The sequence below is a fragment of the Herpailurus yagouaroundi genome, unplaced genomic scaffold (genome assembly GCF_014898765.1).
Source record: "Herpailurus yagouaroundi ecotype Mexico unplaced genomic scaffold, PumYag 186, whole genome shotgun sequence".
NCBI classification, from domain to species: Eukaryota; Metazoa; Chordata; class Mammalia; order Carnivora; family Felidae; genus Herpailurus; species Herpailurus yagouaroundi.
This window is the reverse complement of record NW_024412417.1, coordinates 46,252,987-46,277,560: the sequence shown is the minus strand read 5'-3', so window position 1 is coordinate 46,277,560 and position 24,574 is coordinate 46,252,987. Positions and strand designations below refer to the sequence as shown.

General features: G+C 47.3%; 1 protein-coding gene across 26 annotated transcripts in view; it reads left to right on the top strand.

Moving 5' to 3' along the window:
• The window catches only part of PTK2 (protein tyrosine kinase 2), a 261,143-nt gene that overhangs the window by 51,908 nt on the left and 184,661 nt on the right, over positions 1 to 24,574 (top strand). For 9 of the 26 annotated variants that reach the window (XM_040494532.1, XM_040494512.1, XM_040494533.1 and 6 more), the window contains one exon: positions 9,354 to 9,671. The exons of 15 other annotated variants lie outside the window; for them this stretch is intronic. In XM_040494532.1, the coding sequence (XP_040350466.1) occupies positions 9,572 to 9,671 (100 nt within the window). In that variant the 5' untranslated portion in view covers positions 9,354 to 9,571. Of the gene's footprint in view, positions 1 to 8,596; positions 8,621 to 9,353; positions 9,672 to 10,889; positions 11,021 to 24,574 lie in introns of those variants that run through there. 2 more of the 26 variants (XM_040494515.1, XM_040494528.1) reach the window with 2 other exon arrangements.

Below are 24,574 nucleotides of genomic sequence, written 5' to 3'. Positions count from 1 at the left end.
CTTCCTTCCTTCCTTCCTTCCTTCCTTCCTTCCTTCCTTCCTTCCTTCCTTTCGATATTTGACCCATGTGTTATTTAGAAAGGATTACTTTCTTGGGAAATATTGAGGACCTCACTAGAGATTTTTTCTTTAAAATAGTTTCTGTGTTCACTTGTTATTTTGAACAGAAATACACATGGCACAAAATTCAAATGGGTAGGCAGGAAATCCTAAATCTCTGCCTCTTTGACGCGATTTTCCTTCTGCTGAATCCTCTGGAAGAGTCAGTCTTTCTAATTTGCAAACGTCTCTAGGTGGGTCTGTGACACATGAGGAAGCAAATGTGTGCATACGTCTTTTTCCTTTACAATGAAATAACCACAGCCGACATATTCTTCTGTATCTTTTTTATTATTTGAAGTCCATGTCTTTAAAATCTTTGCATCTTAAGACTGTGCGTATCGCGCTACTCTTTGTATGCCGTGTGGACTCTTTTCATTAATGGGTGTTTCCAGTGTCAGTGAAAAATTTTCAGCAAATACCTTTTTCAAACTGTATTTACTCATTTCTGTCGCCATGCAGGCTGTTCCTAGTTTTTCAGTATTGCACACAAACTTACGAATCATTGAAGCCTCAACTGCCTTAAACCTTAAAGGGGATTATTGGAGGTTCCTCAGGCCGATCCACCAGAAGCGACCGAGTACTTGCCTTCTCTTGGGCTGTGACCTCTGTCCCGATCATTTTGGGGTCCCTAGTGCTTAATTCACTGATCAACACGGGAGATGCAGAAGAGTGTCCTAGTAGTGATGCACTTTCATTACTGTTTCTGTTTGTAATACTTAATTCTCCTGACAGTTGTGGGAAGTAGGTGCTGCTTTTTAACTTAACTGATGAGAAAACCACATTCTAGAGAGAAGTTGTTTAAAAGGTGCCCAAAGTCATATATGTGCTATGGGACCAGGTTGGGATTCAGGGAGTACTTGACACAAGCCGAAGGGACAGCGGTGGGCTTGCAGGTTGAGGCCGGTAGAAAGCGGAAACGACCTGGGCCTCGGAGTCTCATGTGGCTCTGACTTTACAGAGTCTGATCTCACCCCAAGACCTTTACCTCTTTCAGCCTCAGCTCTCTCTTGAAAACGGTCTTACTAACCTTACAGATAAAACTGCGGGTTATTCCATTAGCAGAGATGGGTTTATTTGGGAAGAGCAGGGAACTGCAAACCCAGGCAGGCAAGCTGGGGTAGGACTGTGGGCAGAAGGGAGGTGAGGACTGTTCTTTTGTAGGGGAAGGCGGGGAGGTCGGGAGGGAGGAGGTGCTGCTCTGCAGCAGGGATGGCGTCCACCTGCGAGGTGCCTCTCTCCTGGCCAGACCTGCCATCAGGGAGGGGTGATCGGGGGTGAGAGCAGCCCGTGCTGGCCTCCCAGCTCCGTTCCAAGTGACCTTTCCTTTTAGTAATCTTCCCAGTGGGTGTTGGTAATTATCTCAGAGTCGATTTTGGGGGGCACGCGAAGCTCCCTTGTTATTGGATTAGTATCATGTCCTCCCTCAAGGACTGGTGATCGTCTCTCCCTTCTCCTGCCTCTTGGGCTTTGGGCATGTTCCTGCCATCTCAGGGCTTTTCCCCTCACCGGCAAAGGTGGACGTAATCCTATTCGCCACTTTGTTGTAAAGTAAACACGAGACACTCCTTTAAAGCGGTTTTCACACTCTGATAACTTTTTTATACTGATCACATCTTACCATCTTCACCATTTTTAACTGTACAGATCCGTACTGTTACAAACGTTCACGTTGTGGGGACACGGATCTCCAGAACTTTCCGTCTCGCACATCTGAAGCTCTGTCCCCTTAGTCTTCTGAGGCGCTGGCACCGTGGCTCACACCGTTCCGTGTCCCCACCAGTGGCGCCCAGGGCGGCTGCTTCTTCACATCCTGGCCAACGCATGTTGTTTCCTGTTTCCCAGCGTTTAGAAATAGTCGTCCTCCGAATAGGTGTGAAGGTGGTTTTAACTTTTTTTAATTGTAAAAATTTCAGGGAGCATTGGAAAAATGACTATAAATTTCTTGCTGAATCAGAATAATGTCTGTTGATATCGATGTGACAAAAGCAAAAGCATGGAGGAGGGCCGTTGACCAAGGAATCCACCAGCCACTGGGTAGCCGTGTTCGGGAAGAGAAGCCACTTTCGTCCCGGCTCCACTTAGAATACGGCTGGGGGAGGGCTGGGGGGAGGAACGGACCGTCCTGTAGATGCTGCCACCGCTGCTTCCTGACGACCAGGGTGTAGGTGGCGGAAGAGGTTCACACTCACCGCCAGGGGCCTTTCTTTCTGCACAGCCCCATCTCCCATGGGCGGCCCCGCAGGGGGTCTCAGCTGCAGACGGCCTTTTTTTTTTTTTTTTTTTTAAAGTTTATTTATTTTGAAGGAAAGAGACAGAGTATGAGCTGGGGAGGGAAAGAGAGAGAGAGAATCCTAAGCAGACTCTGCATTGTCAGCGTGGAGCCGATGCAGGGCTTGAACTCACAAACCGTGAGAACATGACCTGAGCCGAAACTGAGTCGCACGCTTAATGACTGAGCCACCCAAGGCGCCCCGCCCCTCAGCTGCATGCTTGAAACGGGGCACTTTGCTGTCCACTCAGTTAGGTGACTGATCACCCTCTGGGTAAATCGGATTTACAGGGTAAAAAACATACGGTGGTGACATGATTGAGTTGGCTGTGTGTAGGCATGTTCAGTAAAAGCTTCAAGGTTCATTTGGAGGGCGTTAACGTTAAAATAAATAACTACTTGATTATGCTTTGATATTTGTTACTTGGCCAATATAAGCAAAAACTCCCACTGTGTTTTATAATGTAGATCATTAGGTCGATCATTTTGGTGAGTTGCTTGTCCTGTTCTGTGTTAGCTGGCCTCCACTAGCATATTTGAAAAACTAAAGTGGCATTTTCTTACAGATTTCAGGAGCCTTTTTTTTCTCTGTTTTTCTTTTAACCTTGATGACAAAGGAGTGCTTGGGTGACTCAGTTGGTTAAGTGTCTGATTTCGGCTCAGGTCATGTTCCCAGGGTTGTGGGATTGAGCCCCAAGTCAGGCTCTGTGCTGAGCATAGAGCCAGCTTGGGATTCATTCATTCATATTCTCTCTCTCTCTCTCTCTCTCTCTCTCTCTCTCTCTCTGCCACTCTCCCATGCTCTCCTGTGTGTGTGCTCTCTCTCTCTCTCTCTCTCAAAATAAATAAATAAACTTACAAAAAAAACCCACTTGATGACGAGTAACCTCCCGACAGTTCTAAATCTAGAATTTGCTTTCATCTCCTTAAGAAATGGCCATTAGTGTCTGGGAAGATATTCTAGTTCACTATTGTCTGAATTTGTAGTAAATTTAGAGTGTTCTGCCTCATGAGGAATGGCAGTTGTCCTCCCATTTCATAGATCTTCGGTCGCCTAATTCATTGTGATGTTATTTCCTGGTGATTTTGATGTCTGTCTCGGGTAACAGCTACACGTCCAGCATGTACCATGATGGCGTTTATCTGCAATCGGGGCGGGATTGCTGACTCCGGGGGACTGTCACGGAGCCGCGGAATTTGGTGAATTGGAGTGTGGCCTAGGGATGAGAGCAGTTTGTATCTCATATTCTTTCTGCGGGCACATTTCTTCTCTTCCTCTCTTTGTCCCTGTGGCCCTCACAGTCGTTCATTCATCCTTTGTGGGCCTAGCGGGGCCTGTTTTCCTGAGTCTCTGGAAACCTTTGCAGCCTCCGGAGGTGTGAGTGTGCATGCTGGCAGGCGTCCGAGTGCGGGTAGGTGTGTACACAGACCGGTGGGCTGTGATGTCAGGTCATGTCACTTGATGTCTCTGTTCCTCAGTTTGTTTACATGTCACATGTGGCTTGTTAACATCCTCTGTCTCACTGGTTGTTGCAATTATTAACTGAAACAAATAGGTGAAGTTCTGCAACAGAGGAGTGAGGAGCACAGACTGGATGGAGCCTGACTGCCTGAGTGTGATTTCCAGCCTTGCTACTGAGGAGTTCTGTGACCTTGAACAAGTTACTTACCTCTGTGTGCCTCGGTTTTGTCATCTGTTAAATGGGGGTGATAGAACCTCTCTCCTGAAGTTGGTTATTGATAACTGGGGCAGTAGTTTAAAAGTGATTAGAATGGGATTTGGGGGGCGCCTGGGTGGCGCAGTCGGTTGAGCGTCCGACTTCAGCCAGGTCACGATCTCGCGGTCTGTGAGTTCGAGCCCCGCGTCGGGCTCTGGGCTGATGGCTCAGAGCCTGGAGCCTGTTTCCGATTCTGTGTCTCCCTCTCTCTCTGCCCCTCCCCCGTTCATGCTCTGTTTCTCTCTGTCCCAAAAATAAATTAAAAAAAAAAAAAAAAAAGAATGGGATTTGGCAGAGGGTAAGCATTAACTTGGGCTCCCCATTATGCCGTTCTCATTATATTTTTGTTGCTGGTATTGCTATTGTGCTATTTTGTGACTAGCACACAGTCACTGCTCAGGTGATAGGTGTTGTCATTGTCCTTGTTTTACAGATGAACAAACTGAAGTTTCAGACAGTGAAATGAGTCTTCCTTTGTCTCACGGATGGAATTGGGGCTTCTTTGTGTCTCCCAGTTGCAAATTCAGTGCCTCCCTCAGCGTCCCCAGAGTTCTTCAGAGGAGCAGAAGGGAGGAGGTATAGTAATTGTTAGAAAGTTTGCAAGGACAGCGAGTGACACCATCACCTTTTGGACTATGTTATATTTTGAGACCTTTTTACCTATTTATCTTCAGAACATGATTATATCCTTCCTTAGGACTAAATTTGTTTAGTCCATATCAAGTCTTAATTTTTGTTGATAGATTAAAATTATTTCTGTTTTGTGGTGGAGACAGTGAGGCACAATGACAGAGAAGTTTTAATTCTGTGAGTCTTAATAGAATTAAGTTTAGGATAGGATACCTAACTTTCAAGAGTTAGGGTGTGTTGTAATGATCAGCTTCTAATTGGAGGTACTCTGTTATAATAGTAACTGTGACAGTAAATCTGTAACTCTTGATAATGCAAACATAGAAGAAGTAAGAGAGATTTTGAATTATGTGTGTATAATATGGATTACCGTTCTTCCACATTCCTTTTATTAGCTGACTTGAAAGTGTTTACCACGACTTTACTCTTCTAAGAAATACTGACCTGAAGTATTACATAAGGCCAGCAAATAAAGCATGTAAGTACAGGAGCGTGTGAGAGTTAGACTTGGCATTTGTGTGATTTGCTTTTGGTGACATTTATAAGCAGCTTGCTTTCATTCATTCATTCATTCATTCATTCAAGGGGGTTGGGCAGAGAGAGAGAGAGAGAGAGAGGGAGAATCCCAAGCAAGCTCCACACTGGGGTTTGAACCCATGAACTGTGAGATCATGACTTGAGCCAAAATCAAGAGCCGGACACTTAACCAACTGAGCTACCAGGTGCTCCAAGCAGCGTCTTTCTTAATAGCTCTTTCTAGTACTTTCTCACTTAAGGTTTCTGTAGGGAAGGCATGTGGAACAGCCCTGCACAGTATATGCAAGGGTTTAGAACTCCCTTCTTTGCTTCCTGATCTTGCTGTCTAATCTCACACACTATTTTCATTTTTGTTCTGCAAGTTGCAATGAAATTCTCATAGGAGTATCGGAGTACTACAATTGTGTGACTTATTTTTTATGTGGGGTGGGGAGAGGCAGTCCGCGCGGTTTTCCTGGGTTTTATGTCAGTTTTGCTTTTGTCCATTTTTTTTATATTCTTGGAAGAGCAATGTTTTTATATTGTTTACTTTGCTTATTCAGTGACTACTTCTCAAGACCCTGAGCCGAGAGAGGTCTCGCAGGTAAAGCTGCGCCCAGGGTCAAGGCAGTCCGCGCCATTACTGAGCTTGGTGTCGGGTCTTGATGTGTAGAATACCTAGATGTGGTTTCTGTGGACATGGCCTCTGAAGGAGAATAGCAGGTCCCTCTGCCATCTCCTCGTCACCTGTAGGTGATAGAAGGATGTGTGGGGTGTGGCCTGTGCCTCTTACTGTCTCAGTAGCAAGGCCCGGAAGACGGTATGTGCGGAACAGACAGAATTCCTTCCTGCCGTGGAGACTGGGTCGTCGTGCGGGCGGCCGGACAATAAACGTACCGTAGAATTGTGTAGAATCAGTTGTGTGCTGTTTGAGAAGGGGACGGGGCTGTGGGAAAGTGAAGCAGGCCGAGCGCATGGCACAGGCGGTGTCAAGGCGGTCACATACCTGGTGTGGGCACAGGACGGCGAGGAGGTCGGGGTGTTGAAGCCCAGGAAGTGGGAGCCAAGAGACGGCGAGCCAGAGGGTGTGGGTGGGAGGGGGCCTCGCGGACCACGCTGAGTGTGCAAGCACCCATGCCGGCAGACTCGGGCAAGTGTTGGTGAGTTTTAGCAGAGGAGGGAAACGGTGTGACGGCCGATCGGAGGGGTTTGGTGCGGTCGCGGGCTGGGAGCTGAGTGTGGGACGGAGAGCTGCGGCGGGGGCCCCGGGCGCGCAGACGCCGTTTGGATTCATTTTAAAGGCCAGGTATTGGGCTTTGCTGATGGGTTGCTTTGAGGAAGGAGACCGGAGTCCGGGATGCCTAGGGTCTGCGGCGCGAGCAAATACTAGTATCTTTCGTACAGGTTTTAATGAAACGTTTACCTGTCAAGTAGGACTTACCAGAGTTGCTTTTAACTGTACTGGTACTATAAGGCTTTTTTAAAAGAAATTACAGAACTTTTTAATGACCAATGGCCTTTACGTTAGTATGTAGAATTTCCTAAATCAGAGAGCATAAAGGGACTGCTCACTTTTTTCACTTATGTTACCATTAACTGTAGGCCTTTCTCGTTCTTTCCAAGCTGTCACTGGATTGGAGATCTAAAAGCATAACTTGTCTTTAATATTTAGCAAGAGGAACGTAGGAGTAATGCTCTCACAGAGAAGTGGGTCCTCATCTAATTTTTCAGCCCTTTGACCTTCAGCCAGTGCCGCAGCCTCCAGACCCACGCCGTCCTCTTCTGTAAACACTGGGAGCGAGCTGCTCTGTGAGTTGTGTGACGGGTGAGACCCGACGGCGTTCCGTGTGGGCGTCTCGAGCAGGACCGCTTCTCTGCGCGCCCGGGCACCTTCCTCCGTGCTCGCCCTCACCACCTGTCTGCTCTTCTCGGCGACCCCGTTACTTCCAGCTCTTTCCCCGCTGGGCTCTGTTTGCTGGCCCGGAGGGATCCTTGCTTCTTTGGTCTTGTCATCTTTTGTGCCCCCGGGACTTTTCTCCCCAGCAGGTACTGCTTGGATATTGAGACGAGATACACATTAGCTTGCTTGGTGGGCGGAGAGAAAGCTGCCAGGCTCTGGTTACCGTGCTGTCAGAGACTCAGCTTCTCCTCTCCTTCGCTGCCCACACTCGACTTTCTTTGTCCTCGAGAGCTCCCGGGTCTGTCCTCTTGTCTGCTCCTCTGCGCTGTGCAGGCTCCAGCTGCCACCACCACCTGCACCGACCCCTCTCTTTTCCATGTGGCTGGTGCTGTGGGGTCTCTTCAGTCTGGCCCAGAAACCCCTTCTGGTTGTGTGTGTGTGTGTGTGTGTGTGTGTGTGTGTGTGTGTGAGAGAGAGAGAGAGAGAGAGAGAGAGAGAGAGAGAGAGAGACAGACAGAGAGAGGGGGGGGCAGGAAAGACCCCTGGCTTCTTGGATGACAGGTGGGCCCAGTGAAGCTGTGTCTCTCCATAGCTGTAGGGCTCCATGTTGCTCATCTTTAAAGGATGTGACAGCCCTGATTTTGCTTGGGAGTTGTGAAAATTGGGTGTGATTGGTATTTGGTGTGTAGGATATCTTTGGCAGCTAGTAAAGGTAGCTTTTATTTTTTAACTTTTGAGTCATAAGTTGCAAGAGAGACTCAGTTTGCTTGAGTTGTTGGTACAGTCTGTTACTTGATGGTTGAGATTAAACCCCTGGCCACTCTCAGGGGTCTGAGCCAGCTACCAGACGTGCTCCTGGCTGTGCTTAGATCCTTCCTGTGAAGACAGCAGGCCTTTAATGTCCCGAGCTGTCCTCAGTGATCTGTGTGCTTGTTTCTTCCGTTCTTTTGCTAGCTGCTTGCCTGTGTTTTTCTGAAACCCCTTTTCTTCCCAGTGTTGCCTGGGGTCAGAGTTCACTCTGGTGAGTGATCTGTTTTCACTGGGGCATCCGAGAGGTCATTTGAGCTCTGACTGCTATTAGGAGGCGGAGGGTAAGGCCTGGAGACAAAGCCATCCTCAAGAGGAGTGTGTTAGGAATGCAGCTAGCTGTCCTGGGACATCCCTGGACACAGGCCTCTTGTTCTCCTGAGCCTTTTTCAGCTCTTGTTTTCACAAGTTAGTGAATTTGGAAAGCCTCGGTCCTGTTCACAGTTAAGCAGAAGACTCGATTTTGTCCTAGTTTATGGGATTTACTAGTGACAGAATCACCCTTGTGCTAGGAGAGCTACCCCGTGTAGCGCCTGAGTGTGTGTTACGGGTGCTCAGACCAGACAACAAAGCCTCCAGGAGCCCAGTTACATATTGTCTTACTGCTAAAGCGGAATGTGTTTAAGGAGCTGAATTTTAGAAACGACCGGACTGTCTCCCAGTTTGAATGGAGGTAGCGTAAGTAGTTTGCATTTTTTAAGAAAAGTTACTAGTACAGATTGTTATTTTTCTGTCCTCTTTCTCCAGTATGGGTTTAGTACTCACTTACATTTTGAAATTAAGAAATCAGATCATGCCTCTTGGATTCCTCAGTATTCCCTCGGCTAATTTTAAAAGAATCTATTAACTTCAAATTCTGGTTTTTATGTGTTTTCTAAATACAGTTCTGTAAATTTGCTAACTTACTGTGAAAGTGTCAATCAGAAAAAAGACTTTTCCTCAGAAGTATCTGGGTTCCTCTAGACATGTGCTTTACAGGCTTGCTTTTAATGTTGAACAAGATTTTTCCCCCTGGTATTATTCTTTTCTCATCAAGATAAGTATTTTAAGTCTTAAGGTCAGAATTAGGCTGGTAAAATGCCAAAGGCATGACTTTGAAAACAGAAATAGTTGGAGGAGCCATCTACAGACATGATCTGGGTCACACTTGATTTGCAGCTTCCTCAATTTTAGAATCGCCTGTTGGTTTTGTGAGCAGAAGTCTGCCAGATGAATTGAACAGAAGGGTGGGATTAGCATGTTAATCGGGCCCTGGCTGCTGGCCGCCCTCTCCTCCTCCCTCTGCCCCTCCCTCCCTCCCTCTCTCCTTCCCTGAATGAATCTCGGAACACAGCCCCGAGGTGGGGTCACATTACTAGCCGGTTTCATTCTGCTCAGGAGCTTAATCTGGCCAGGATGGTCTGTGTTTCAGATTGCGGAAGCGGGAGAAGATTCTGTAACTGAGAGGCATTCTTCAAGCTGCCGGAAAATATTACAGAAGGAACACCTCCCAAATGTTGCCTCAAGCTCTGAGAAAAGGAGCACCCGGGGGAAACTTAGTGTGGCTGTGGATCGAAGCGAACCCTGTGGGAGCGATGAACGGGGACTTGGTGCGCGGACGCCTGGCCTGATCTTGAGAGGCCTGAGTTTATGTTGGTGGAACTGGCGGGCCGAGAGGCCCTGAGACCAGCAGGTGCCGTCTGTATGGAGAAGAGCGGCTGTGGTCCATTTCCAATGTGTTGGGCTAAAGGTATACGTAACTTAAAAATCTGTTTGGTTTAAATTTAATTCCGATTCATGCTTTTGCACTAAAAAGGTGGATGAGAGGTTTTCAGAATTTATTTCAAATAGTTTTACAATTAAATTTAAGGAAAAATGGAAATTGATGTGGTAGAAGTTTGCAGCTCTTGCCATAAGACCAGCTAGATAGTTTTTAAAATAGTAAATAAAAATATTTTTGTGGAAGTGCATTTTCAGTAAGTTATCTTTTTGGTGCTTGTCCTGTGTCTCTTATAGTTGCATGTTTTATTTTGTGTGTGTGTGTGTGTGTGTGTGTGTAAGTTTTTACTTATTCATTTAAGTGATGTCTACACCCAATATGGGGCTTGAGCTCAGGACCCTGAGATCAAGAGCCCTAGGCTCTTCCAGCCGAGCCCGCCCGGTGCCCCTATTTTGTGTTTTAATTAAGACACCCATGTCCGTTCTATGATGTGGAAGTTTTTAAAGAGTAAAGAGACTGATTTTAACGTAAATAGGACTGGAGGAAAAAAGAGAGACATGGTTTTTCTTATTTCAAAAATTGGTTATCTTTACTCACTGTAAAGATGGTGTATTTGGAACTCCATATTATCATAAGGTGGGCTTATCATTAAGGGTCAGTAATACTGTGAGTTAACATTTTCCAGTTTAATGTTGTTAAGGTTTTTATTTGTATAAAAATAAAAATATAAAAGCATCTTCATTGTAAACATTCAAGACAGTATTTGGAAGCATGTCGAGAAGTTAAAAATGCCAGGTAATCCATGTATGAATAAGACCAAAACATTCTGCTGCTTCTCTTAACATACTAGTGAATATTAACCCTGGGAGATGAAGTCCTGAACAAGGAATTTAAGAAAAATATTTATTATTTTAAAGAATATATTCAAGTATCATGTTCATGTCCTCAGGAAAGACTTTTAAAAGGAAGAAACCTGGGCTGGGAAGGGACCTGCAGACTGATTCAATTTAGTGTTTAGCTTAAAACTTTCAGGGTCACCAGGATGTTGATGTGCTAATGCCAGACCGTAGCTTTGCTGTTAGATTGCTTTTCATTTACCGCGTTTGTCAGCACCATCCGAAATTCTTATCTAGGCTTCTTAACATTTTTCTTCCCTTTTTTTCTCTTCTCTTCTCTTCTCTTTCCTTTTCCTTTTCCTTTTCCTTTTCTTTCAAAGATTTTATTCTTAGGTAATCTCTACACCCAGCGTGGGGCTCAAACTCGCAACCCTGAGATCCAGCCAGGCGTGACTTTTAAACATTTCTAAAACGTGATATTAGGACTCTTTTAATGTGATGCTCTCTGAACAAAGCACCTGCCACCAGTTATTGCCAAATTAGGTATTTCGAGTAAAGATTTTGCTGCGTTAACTTCAAACTTTGAATTTTAAAGGGTGTTGGGTATGGGAACTTTCTAAAAGCTATGGTTTCCACCTCAGGATTACATAGTATAATTGAGCATGACCAGTGACCAGTGCACAGAAGTAGAGAGTTCTATACTGTACTTGTAGAAGGTTTTGGTCTTTCTCGGACTTGCTGGGACCTGTATGCACAATGCCACGTCCATGGTGTGCCAGCCCGTGGTTAACACCGAGCCTTAGCAATAAATCTCTGATTTCAGTAGTCTAGGCTAAATTAAAGTCTGTGAATCCAGTACCAATGGGACATTCAATAATTGGCGACTTGGTTTTTAAGAAATTCAAAGCGACTTTAGAAATATGAACCTTGGGAAGAGAAAAAAGACTGGGTGGTCTTTTTTTTTCTTTTTTTGGCCCATCTCATCCCAAAGCAATTGATGGAGGCATCTTACTTTCCCATTACATTTGCTGACGGGCAGAGCAGATGAATAGAGGCGTCTGTAACTGAAGTAGCATTCTGATAGAGGTCACGGTTGGGTAGGAGAGCAGAACCACAGGTGTGGAAGGGGGGGAGAGGGAGGGATGGCATCAGAGTCCGAATCAGTCTGTTTATAGGGTTGAAGCAGGCCATCACCTCTGAGGAATGGTTTTCCTTCTGGATCGTTCAGGAGGAAGTTTCTGATGACACTAAGGAGCTTGTCACCCTGTCCCCTTCTCAGGGCTGAGCTCACGGCCTCCCCCAGGAGCACACCGTGTGCAGGCTTCTCTGTACACTTCTCTGGACCAGGCCAGGGAGGCAGGAAACCTTAGGTTTTATTCTGGTTAGTTTTTGCTTTGTGATAAAGACAAAGATGTTGGTGTGTAGGAATTGGCTGAATCGGTTATTTTCAAGTATAAAAGTTACTACTTTTAGATAAAGACAAAATAAAAAGCTCAAGCCCAAAGACTACAAATCTCTGTTTGCAGTCAGACATTCGAAACCTCACATTTGATTTTATCGGTCACATTAACCTCAAAAAACATCGGTGTCCCAATTTAAGAAGACACAAAATACTTAGTAGAACAGGCTAAAAATACTAGAACAGAGCTATATTTGTATAGTTTGAACTGAAACCTTGAAGGTACCCTCACGACGGTCTGTGGTTGTCTCTGTAATGTGGCTCGGTGAGGTGGCTGTGAAGAAGCCACCCGAGATCCGTCCCACAGAAGAGAATATTTGAACAGATATGAGAGGGCTTTGGTATACCACGTGTTCCACCCTGTCATGATGTCCCAGGCTTAAGGGTCGTAGGAATCCAGCGTGTCGACGTAAAGGTGCGCGTTCGCAGTGCCGTGTTGGGTTGCACGGTCACTGAATGCGGAAAGGCCCGCTGGGAAGGCTGTTGGATGCCATTAGCCTGCGTTTGATCTGCTTCATGTCTCTGGGAGACTGGGAAGGATCGAAGAGGTGTCAGGGGCTGCGGTTGTCAGGGATGAGCGTGCGTGCTGACTTTTTCCGAGCTCTTTCAGTAGCAGGTTGAGCTCAAGTATAGTAGCAATATTTCACTTGTGTGGTTCTGGATCCTGTGATTGAAGTCATGCTTTTCCTGGATCAATATTTTATTTTCATATAATTATTAAAAAATTTTTTTTAATGTTTGTTTATTTTTGAGAGACAGAGACAGAGCATGAGTGGGGGAGGGGCAGAGAGAGACACAGGCTCCGAAGCAGGCTCCAGGCTCCGAGCTGTCAGCACAGAGCCCGACGTAGGGCTCGAACTCACAAGCCGTGAGATCGTCACCTGAGCCGAAGTCGGATGCCCAACCGACTGAGCCACCCAGGTGCCCCTGTAATAATTTTTTTGAAGTTTAGTTATTTTGAGAGAGAGACAGAACGAGTGTGCAGGAGGGGCAGAGAGAGAGGGGGAGAGAGAGAATCCCAAGCAGGCTCTGCACTGAGCACAGAGCCCCACGCGGGGCTCGATTCCACGAACCGTGAGATCACAGCCTGAGCCGAAATCGAGTCACACGCTCAACTGACCGAGCCCCCCGGCGCCCCCTGTATCAGTGTTTAGACTCCCTCTTTCCTTCCCTCCACCTGCGTGTCCAGCCACGTGGCTCTGTGTGCGGCGCGTCTTCTGTGTCTCACCTGCCGGTGGTCAGCGGCCTCTTGTGATCCTCATCCACGTTTGTTTTCTTCATAAACTTCTGATACTTAGGAGCCTCTTAGCTGTTGCCCCTGAAATCTGTTCCTCCACCCATCCCTGCAGTCTTCGCGGACGTGCCAGACCCCCTTGCACTTGGTGCTCCTGCCGCAGACCCGGACGCCTCTCTGACACGCCTGCCGCGTGCGGCACACTCCTCCTCTTACCTTCGTTCTGCCTCCAGAACGTGTTTTGAGCTCCTCACCCTTTCTCCCTTTCGGTGGCATCCCCTCTGGACCGTGCGACCCTCATCCCTCCCTGGGCTGTGGGAGCTGCTTCCTATTGGATCTTCCTGTGTCCCCACACGTTCGTCCTTTACACGGTGGCCAGAGCGAGTTTATAAAAACGAACGCCCAGTGTTATCGTCCCTAAAGCTCTCTGGTGGCTTCCTACCGGATAAGCCGCAGATCTGTCATGTGGCCCGTGCGACCTCCCCTGACCTGGCTCCCCCACAATCTCCAGCTTTGGGCCCTTGGTCTCTCTTGCCCACTAGTGCTGCCGTGTCGACTTGGGAGCACCTCACACACCCACAGCTCTTCCCTGTCAGGCCGTTGGCCCTGTGCTCGCCCCTCCATCCCCTGCCTTCCCTGCTCCTCCTGACCTCTCAGGTCTGAGCCTGAAGGACCTCTCAGCCCGGTCAGCCTAACCACCTTCTGCCTGATGCTCCCTCCCCGAGCCTCGTCTTATGGTCTCACACAGCACTTCCCGTGACGGATCATCACACCTGTACTGGCTTGCGTTGTGTCTTGCTAGAAAGAAACCTCGACGCAGGGATTGGGTCAGGCTTTCTTCTGCTTGTCAAGGTATTGGCACAAAGGAAGATTACCCTAATGAATGAGTAAATTCTTCATAGGCTTAGCTAATCCACGTGCCTTAAAAACAGTTCGGTGAGAGGAGTAGATTGGTGTTTGAGTTTCTTCCTGGAGCACACACACTGCGTTCTAGTCCTCTCGACAGATGGGCCTTGGTCGGCTCCCAGGGCCTGAGAGCTTCCCTGGGGATTGTCTCCCTGGGCCTCTGCCTCTCCTCTGGGATTCTGGCCATCCGGTCTGACAGCTTGAGTTGCTAATTGACTCGTGGGGAAGACAGATTAAAAATATATGTATTATATATGATTAAATTTATGTAAATATGTAGACCTCTATACATTTACATTAAAAGGTGCTAAACGCTTTCCAGAAGAGTGACTAAGTTGTATGAGTGCCCAGCATGAGGGAACAACGTGCAGTGCCTGGCACGTAGTAGGCCCTCAGTAGGAAGGAATGCTGAGCTGAGTTCCAGTGTATTCTCTGCTCACCCTGATGCCAGTGATGTTACGGGAGACTGCGCCCTCTCCACTGGCCTCGCCCTCCGGCTCTGCCTCGGCAGACTCTGGCCATCGCACTGCCTGGGCTTAGTTTTCAGACAGGACCCTGCCTGGGTGTGGCCCCTTGTGCCTCCGTGTGCTTGCACGGCTCCTTCTGCTTGGAACATTTGTTCTTTCTAAACAGGAAACTTTCAGGGCCCTGCCCTAGGGCATGGCCCTGTGTGTGTGTGTGTGTCTGTCTGTCTGTCTCTCACCTGAACCACCGGGCTGCGCTCTGGTGCCTGCCTTAGCTCGCACACATAGGCGCACCTGGTGACTCATTCAGCTGTTTATTTGCGGGTCCCCCTTTCCTTGGTTGGAAACTTCTTGTGGGCCGGGTTCACATCTACCTACTTTCTGAATCCATCTGGCCTGATGTATTATCAGCACTCGGTAATTGTTGAGTGAAAAAAAAACCCTGAATTGGCCAAATGCAGGGCATTTTTCTAAAGGAGGTGCTGTTTGATGCCGGTGGGGAAGGTACTGCATGCTGTAGGAGTTCCAGGGAAGGCACTGAGAAAGAACTTGTTCCGAGTGTTTAGGGAACCCCGGGCCTTTCTCCTGGCGACAGCTGGAGGCTGCATTAAAGGCTCCTGGAGAGAGGGCAGTAGGGAAGGGGCGTGTGCCGCCACCCCGTTTCTCTGAGGGGTGCGAGCGGGGCTCTTGAACGTCTTCACCCTGCCCGCCGGCTGGCGCTGTTCTCTCTTTCCCCGGGAGCCTCTGCCCGCCACCGGCTTCGCACACCTCGTCTGCCTCTGTGCCTTGCTGCCCGGCTGCCGGTGCCGTCCCTCCACCTCGGGGTCCCCTGGAAGCCGCCAGGCCGTTCTAGCGTAGATCCCTTGATCATTTTCTCTCATAGCGCTCGTCTCCTGCTTGGTTTCAGCTCAGTGCTGCTGAGTGTCCGTGTTCACGTCCCCAGCACGTGGGAGCTCTAGAAGCAGATGAGTGCAGGATGCACGGGCATCTCTGGCGCCACCTAGAGGGAAGAGGGGGAGGGCACCGGCAACTGGTGCAGGGGTGAAGAACAGCGAGCGGCCAGGCGGTGCTTGAACAGAGACCCCGGAGAGCAGCTGGCAGTGTGTTCTCCGTGCAGGGCCCACCCGTGCTTCTGACGTCCTAACCTGGAGAACACAGCCCCTCCTTGGGTATTGTCACCGTCCCCGCCCTGGCTCACAGAGCTAATACTGTGGGTGTGGTCGCTTCTTTGTCTCTGATTCTTTCACCTTCCTCGTTGTATTTGGGGAAGAGGCACCTGCTGTCCCAGCTTCCCCTTGTGGGCGCGCTCAGACCTTTCACCTTGCGGGAAGGCACGTGCGCCAGTCGTGGCCCTGCCCCGCCTGCCCCTGCTGGGGTCACGGAGGGTCCTTTTTGACTGCCTTCCTGCCGGCACCGCTGTCCCCACCTGTCCCTGGCGCCCGCTCCTGCCCGCCCTGCTCACCGGCTGCCATTCCCGGGGGCTTGCCGTCCTGCGGGGAGATGCCCCTGGAAGCACCCCTGACCTCACTCCTACCAGACCCCAGGAGCGATGAAGTCAGTCATCTGGTCTGCTTGCAGCGACAGGGGTCCACATCCCTAGAGGCACATGAGAAGGGCAGTGGAGGTTTTTGTGACAATTTAAAAACTTCTGGTGTCTCAGTGGTTAGTGACACTGATTATTTTATTTTTTTAAATGTTTATTTAGTTAGAGTGCAAGCGCACAGGGCAGGGGCAGAGAGAGGGAGAGAATCCCAAGCAGGCTCTGCACTGTCAGTGCATAGCCTGATGCGGGGCTCGAAGTCACAAACTGTGAGATTGTGACCTGAGGTGAAATCGAGAGTCCCACGCTTAACTGACTGAGCCACCCAGACGCCCCGACACAGATTTTTTAAAAATAGTGTTCACAGATCTTTGATTTCAGATTCACCAGTAATTGTTCACACTGTTAGGAATTTATTGTAAATTCAACAGTTTTCTGTATTTTGTAATTTTATCAGTTTTCAGCTAAAGAGAAAAATGTAACTTTTTTAAAACAATTAGCACGGAGTAGTTTTGTTTTGCCTGTAGGTAACGTTTGTGTAAGTTTTGCAGTGTTGTTGACTTTAGCTCACAGAACGCGGGTTTCTGCTCACGTGTCTAGTTAATCTGTTTGCGTCTTTATACCTTTCTTCCTGAAAAGTTGTACAGAGTGAGTCCTGTTGTGCATTTTGGCGTTTGAGGTTGAAAACAGACCAGCGGTGGTATTTTTTCTCTGAGTAGGAGGATAAGCACACCGTTGGCCCCGTGCTGTGCCCGGACCCTCTGGTGTGCGTGCTTTCGTCCTGCCCATGGTGCGCGGACTTCAGCGGAGCGTGCAGGCTCGCATGGGGGTGCCGTGCCCGTTACGTTACAGCAGCTTCCGGAGCTGCCAGACTTGTGGTCTCTTCGGTTTGGACTGGGGCTGTGTGGAATCCTCGCATCAGTTTGGGAGAACCGGCCTGTGCACGGCGCTGTGACTTCCGGTAGACCTGTCCGGCTAGCTAGGCGTGCCGGCTCTCTTGGTCTCACGCAGTAGATCTTTGCGTGGGGACTCCGTGCTTTTTTGATGCTATTATAAAAGGACAGTTTTTGGCTTTTAGGTTTAATTGTCCAGTTCTTGGCTTAGTATGTAGAAGTAGATTATCTTGTTAGTTTATCTTGAGCCTTTACTATAAATTCACTTATTAGTTCTTGTGGTTTATCTGAGTGAGTAGAACATCCAAAGAAGTCTATAGTCATGTAATCTGAAAACAAACCCTTTTTCTCTCCAGTCTTTATGTCTTTTATTTCTCTGTCTTGCCCTGTTGCCATGGCTGGCACCTTCACTACAGTGTCCTTGTCATGTTCTGTTAAGTAGGATTTAGTTCTAGTTTGTCTTGTTTTTGTAGATACCCTCTTTCGAATAAAATTTTCCTTTTAGCCTGGTTTTCTGAGAGTTGCTTTTTCTTTTTCCTTTCTTCTTCTTTTTTAATCATGAGAGGATGTTGAATCTTGTCAGGTGCTTTTTCTGTCTTTATTAATCATAGAAACGTTCTGTTTTTTAAAATAATGGATGAATTACGTTTTGATTGTTGAATCAACCTTGCATTCCTGAGGTAAATCCCCCTTGATCACGATGTATTATCCGGTTTATATATTGTTAGATTTGATGTGCGATATGTTGCTTAGGAGATCTGTGTCTTTTGTATAGGGAGGTATCAATCTGTAATTTTTTCTCCTTTTGTGACACTTTGATATCAAGTAGTGTCGTCCTAGTGAAACAAGTTGGGAGCTGTCCCCTTGATATTTGCACCTACGCGACTAGCGTGTGTAAAGTCAGGAGACACTAGTCTCTAGTGGCAGTGCTGGAAGTCACGGTCCCATACGATGGGGAGCTGCTGGTGGAAGTGTGTTCTGTTCTTTGCGAGTTGTGGTCCCAACACGTGTGTGTGCGCGTGTGCGTGCGTGGGTGCGCATGGTTATATAGAAAGCCTAGAAAGCCACGGAACTGTTCACTCCAGATTGCTGCGTCTCACATGTCAGGCTTCAGAGTCCAGAACTAGCAGAATCGGGCTGTGAACACACCTCCCACACGTGGCAGTTCTGGAAGCCTGGTATTGTTCTGTACGGAGAGGGAGGGTCCTGCACATGAACACAGTACCTTAAACCAGGCTGCTGACACCTTACAGCCCAGGAAGAAGACTCTATGTAAATAAAATATAAGACGTAGGACTTCAAATGCTTAAAATACTGTTTTTTGATTACCAGACAGTATGGTTAACAGTTGTTTGTAGGTGGAAAACGTGTGCTCTGTTCCCTAATATTACATGTATAATGAAGCAGTACTGAGTTAAAGGAATTAGTTAGAAAAAATGCAGATCGGGGCGCCTGGGTGGCGCAGTCGGTTAAGCGTCCGACTTCAGCCAGGTCACGATCTCGCGGTCCGTGAGTTCGAGCCCCGCGTCGGGCTCTGGGCTGATGGCTCAGAGCCTGGAGCCTGTTTCTGATTCTGTGTCTCCCTCTCTCTCTGACCCTCCCCCGTTCATGCTCTGTCTCTCTCTGTCCCCAAAAAATAAATAAACGTTAAAAAAAATTAAAAAAAAAATGCAGATCAAAACATATCAAAAAAGACAACAGTTTCCTACAGCCAAGTGGAGAGGAGAGTTGAGGCCTGAACACTGAGGAAGGAGGCTGGGAGTGCTGGAGCAGAGGGTTTGGTGATGAAAGGCAGTGCGTGCGGAGTCGCAGTGGAGAAGTCCCGCGTGGGCACAGTCCTTTTGTGTGGCTCTGCCTCCAGGAAGGTCTGATGGGGTTCCCTCGGTGGCTGATGCTTCAGGTGGAAACATTTCAAACTGGAGCTTTGTTCACACCCCCATTGCTTATGTTCTTTTTGGTTTTTTAATGTTTAGTTTTATTGTTGAGAGAGAGAGAGAGAGGGAGGGAGGGAGGGAGGGAGGGAGGGAGGATGAGTGGGGGAGGGGCAGAGAGAGGTAGAGAGAGAATCCCAAGCAGGCTCCGCGTTGTCAGCACAGAGCCCAAGGTGGGCCTTGATCCCACGAACCGTGAGATGACCTGAGCCGAAATCAAGAGTGAAATGCTTAACTACCTGAGGCCCCTGGTGCCCCTCTGTTGCTTATATTCTAAATGTCTCTGTGGTATGGTGTGTAAGAAATGTCAGGGCTCATGGAGGAGAGACCTCTGTCGTGGTCTCTTCCACAGATAGGGTTCCTCTGATTTTCACACACCTTGCTTTCCAGACTTACAGGTGATCTCAGTGTCCTACAGACTTTATTTGGATTGCAGCTTGAGACTTTTTCATACATACATTTGTTTAATGTTATGAATTGAGTTTAGGGGATGTGAATACAAATTTTCCTTATAATTACATTGGCCAGAAAATATTATATTGAAAGTTATGTGTGTGTGTGTGTGTCTTATATTAAAAACAAACGAGGAAAAAACTCAGGACTTTGTTAACCAGGATGAGGCCAATATGTTGTATCTCTCCCAAGGTCTCTTTTGTTAACTTTAAAAAAAATTTTTTTAAGAAAAACAAAATACCTCTAGAATATCATATATTAATATTAATACTACTATTTTTTTTTTTTTTTTTTACTGTGAAAATCTTAGCCATTTTTTGAAGCCGACGGAATCACTGAGGCGGTAACAATCCCAGACTGTCAGGTTTTCTTTTTGTTTTAACTCTTATGTAAGGTCGTGATGGAATGGTATACTGCTGGGATATTTGCGGTTTAGAAAAATTGTATTTTTTTTTTTTTATAGGGCAACGTTTAGGGCAAGTTCTCAGAAACACTTGTGCTTCATTTGGTCGTTGGATTTTGTTATCTATTCCAAACCTACCAGATGCTATCATAGTAGGAATGATGGTCTGTTGTTTCCTTTTTTGACAAGGATTCATAAAGCTCTGAAGTGTGACTTGTTAGGGCTATGATAGCACTGATGAAGTACAGTTAGATGTCGGGGGGTCTTCAAGGATTTCCATGTAGAGAACAATCTTAGAACTCTTAGCATTCCCCTTTAATCCGCCTGGAGAATTCAGGTTACCTGTCTTGACTACTGCTGTCACCTAGCGGATGCCAACTTTGTTTCTAATCTGTCTTGCTAATAAGCACTTCACATTTATGATCTCAGCTAACAGAGTAGGTATTACTGCTACTTCTTTATAGACACGAAACCTCTAGTAACTTAAGGGTCACACAGCTACAAGTGGGGGAGCCAAGCACAGTTTTCAACATTATTAGGCAATATGCACTGCTTCTCAATCAAGGCCTCTCTCAGAAGTCATCGCCTGTGAAGTCTTTGCCGAGACATGCCTCTTCTGTAGACTCTCCAGCCTTCTTCACTTAGAGGTTCAGGGTTGTATTGGGCTCGTTCTTTCAGAAGTTTATTTGTGTGATTTAGGTGAGGTTTTAGCTATCCTGTAATCCTAGGGTGTCTTGCCTGTAGAAAGAAAATGAATGGCTCAAGCAGAAGTAATTTCGTCTTGGTTTTCTGAGGGACGTGCCTAACCCGTGAAAGTCTTCAAAGCCGTTGAAAACAGTTGAAATGCTCTTGCAATAAATTATTGTCCCCATTGGGGGTTGTCTGCATATATAGTTTTAGCAACTTTACTATGGACCTTGCATTCTTGCACTCAGAATTGCGATTAAGAAGTTAGGCATGCTTTCTTTCTCTTTGGTTCCTGGAGTCCTGTCAGGAGGCTTTCGCCCAACCCTGGCAGGAGATGGAAACATTCTTTTCTAAGGAGACTGGTCCAAGAGAAAAGACAGATTCTAACGTTCTAACACTCTAGCCAAGTGGCTGACTCTGCCCAGCACATGGGTCATCGGGTCACCCGCATGTACAGGGCTCCTTGTCACCCGCGTGCACAGGGCTCCTTGACGACCAGGTGTTTAAAGACAGCCCCTGCAACAAAGCAGAAACAGGCCAGTGGGACTCCATCAAACTGAACAGCTTCCGCACAGCAAAGGACGCCATCAACCAAACAAAAGGGCAACCTGTAGAATGGGAGAACATACTTGCAAATCATATTTCTGATAAAGGGCTAATATTGAAAATCTGTAAACAACTCGTACAACTCAATACCAAAAGAAAAAAAAATCTCGTTAAAAGAAGGGCAGAGGATCTGAGTAGACATTTTCCCAAAGAAGACATCCAGATGGCCCACAGGCACATGAAAATGTGCTCACCGTCACTCATCATCAGGGAAATGCTAGTCAAACCACAGTGAGCTATCACCTCACAGCTCCTGTCAGACTGACTGTTCTCAAAAAGACAGGAAATAACAAGTGGTACTGAGGACATGGAAGAAAGGGAGCCCTCATGTACTGTCGGTGGGAATGTGAATGGTACAGCCGCTGTGGAAAACAGTGTAGCAGTGCCTCAGAAAATGAAAAGTAGAATCAACCATACGATCCAGCAATTTCACTACTAGATATTTATCCAAAGAAAGCAAGAACGCTCATTTGAAAAGATACATGTATACTATAGCATTATTTCCAATAGCCAAGATGTGGAAACAACCTAAGTGTCCATTAATTAACGAATTGATGGACAAGATGTGTGTGTGTATGTGTCTGTGTAATGTACACACCCATGTACATACGTACATTGGAATATTATTTGGCCACAAAAATGAAATCTTTCCGTTTGCAGCAATGTGAATGGATCCTGAGGGTATTATGCTATGTGAAGGAGTTCAGAGAAAGACATACTGTATGATCTCACTTATGTGTGGAACCTAAAAAACAAACAAATGGACAAGACAAAACTAGGTCAAAGAGCAGGATGGTGGTTGCTAGAGGGGAGGGGGTAGGGGGTGGGGGAAGGGGCTCAGGAGTCACAGTATTCCAGTTATAAGTAAGTTGTGGGGATGTCATGTACAGCATTGTTACTCTAGTTCATAATAACATGGTACTGAACACCTGCAAGTTGCCAAGAGAGTAAATCCTGAAAGTTCTCATCACAGGAAAAAAATTGTTTTATAACTTGGGGTGGTGACAGTTGGTGACTAAGCGTGGCGATCATTTCCGTAGTGTGCACAAATATCGGATCATTACATTGTACTCCCAACGCTGCTATGTTATGTGCCAATTATATTTCAATAAAAAAATAAACAAAGACAGGCTTTGCTTTCAAAATGTGAAGCCCAAAGACAGAGAGGGAGAAAAGTTTTGAGCAACAAAGATGAAACAACAAGCAGAAGGAAAGAACAAGATAAAACATTTAAATCTCAGTAGAGGATCTCCAGAGAGCTAAGGGAAGATACTGTATTCATGACAGATCAGCAGAATTCTTTTTTTTTTTTTTTTTTTTTTGAGACAGAGATTGACAGTGCGAGTGGGACAGGAGCAGAGAGAGAGGGAGATTCCCAAGCAGGCTCTGTGCTGACAGCACGGAGCCCGATGTGAGGCTTGAACTCTCCAACCGTGAGATCGTGACCTGAGCCGAAACCAGGAGTCAGACGTTTACCTGACTGAGCCACCCAGACTCCTCCAGAATTCTTTTTATAAAAAAAATTTTTCTTTTAATGTTTATCTTCATTTTTGAGACCGAGGGAGACAGAGCATGAGCGGGAGAGAGGCAGAGAGAGAGGGAGACCCAGACTCCGAAGCAGGCTCCAGGCTCCGAGCTGTCGGCACAGAGCCCGATGCGGGTCTCAAACTCGTCAATTGCAAGATCATGACCTGGGCCGAAGTTGGACGCTCAACCAACTGAGCCACCCAGGCGCCCCCAGAATTCTTTTTAAAAGTACAAAGTCAGAAAAATTAAAAGTACCAAAGCAGACGTAAACTCCATAAAAGCAGTGGGAAATAATGTGGAAGATATTTTGCAGAACATGTGTGGGAAAGAAAAATGAAGGCGAAAAGAAAGAAAGTAGAATGACGAACTCTGAAGGTCCAATATCCAAGTAACAAGAGCTGTAGAAAGAGACAAGAGGGTTAAACCACCAGAGACATGATGCAAGAACATTTTCTGGAGGCAAAGGGTGAGAGTTTCCAGATTGCAGGTTCCCAGACCCTGAGGCCCCACGCTGCCTCTCGGGCCCCTCCTCCTCCCTCCTTCTTGCAGCCCTACGGCACCTGTGCAACCGTGATGTGGTAACGGAAGGAGTGAGGGCTCCTCCTTTACAACTCTGACTACTGTTGCCACGTTTTCGTAGTACTTACTACAGTTGTAAGTAAGCGATCACGTGTGTGCGCATCTCTCTTAACCGGGCTGGAAGCTCTCCGGGCAGGGATTGTATGCATATGCACACCTCTGTCCCAGTGCTGAGCCTCGTACGTGGTGAAATCCATAGTTTCAGACTGAATTAACCTAAGGGCGGTGTGGCACGTCCATTTGCCTGCGGGGACAGGCACGAGTGAATGAGGCCATGAAGCAGCGAGCCCGTGGAAAAGCATGCGGTAGCGATCACCAGTCCGGCTGGCCCTTCGCCGATGACGGCGGGGTGTGGTAACAACACGATGGGCCGGTACCGTGCTGCCACCCTGCTGTATGTCGCCGTGAGGGAGTGAGGCCCGATAGCGACAGGGTTTTCATGTGAAGTTGCACACCCAGCAGACCCAGCAGCAGCAGGGTTTGGTGAGCAAGTTCACGGTCTCGAGGTAGACTGGCTTTGAGTCTTTGCACTGGGCCTTGTGGCTTTGGGCAGGTCACGTGTCTCTGTCCCCCATCTGGAAAGTGGGGACAAATAAGGTGAAAGTGAGGATTAAATTATTTCATTTTTAAGTGCTTAGAACAGTCCTGGCGTGGTAAGTGCTGCATAAATAATTACTTAACTCAACTCTGGAAGCGCCGCCCCTCCCTCCCCCCGCCCCCCCCCCCCCCCATACAGACCTTCCTGTCTCAGGAGCAGCTTTTACCTTAATGAAGTCCAAATCAGTCTCTGCACGTGAGGGATGTCACTCTTTTATCATGCACAGCACTTTGACTCCATGGCAGTGGGGGGGGGGGGCTGCGGGTCTTTGCCACTATGCTGTTTTGCTTTGGCAGAGTGCTCCCCAAAGAGAGTACCCGTGGAAACATTTCCCCAGAGGTAAATTTATGTCTCTTTCTCGGTTACAAAGAGTCGGTTATAGCTATGAAATGATAGGGTTTTTAAAAAGACTTCAGAGAGTCCCAGCCAGAATATCAGCTGCTTCCCCCGACCCAAGCCTGAGAGCGGATGGGGCCCGCCAAGCTTTACTCCCCTTCCCAGAGCCCCCTCCTCCCCCGTCCTGACCTCCAGGCACCACGCAGCTCCACTCCCATGAGTTCAGGCGTTTAGGCCTGCGTTGTACCCAGTATCACATACCAGACTGAATTAACGGTTCTATTTCTTGCTCATCCCCCTTCGTCAGACAAGCGGTATCTGCCCCTCTTGTGTTCTGTATCTCCACAGACTGGTGGCTCTTTGCTGCTCAGTGATCTGAGCAAGAAAAATGGTTGCTGACTTTCCTTTAATCTTCTTTTTTTTAATTTTTAAAATATTTATTGATTTTTGGGAGAGAAAGGATTGTGAGTGGGGGGGGGGG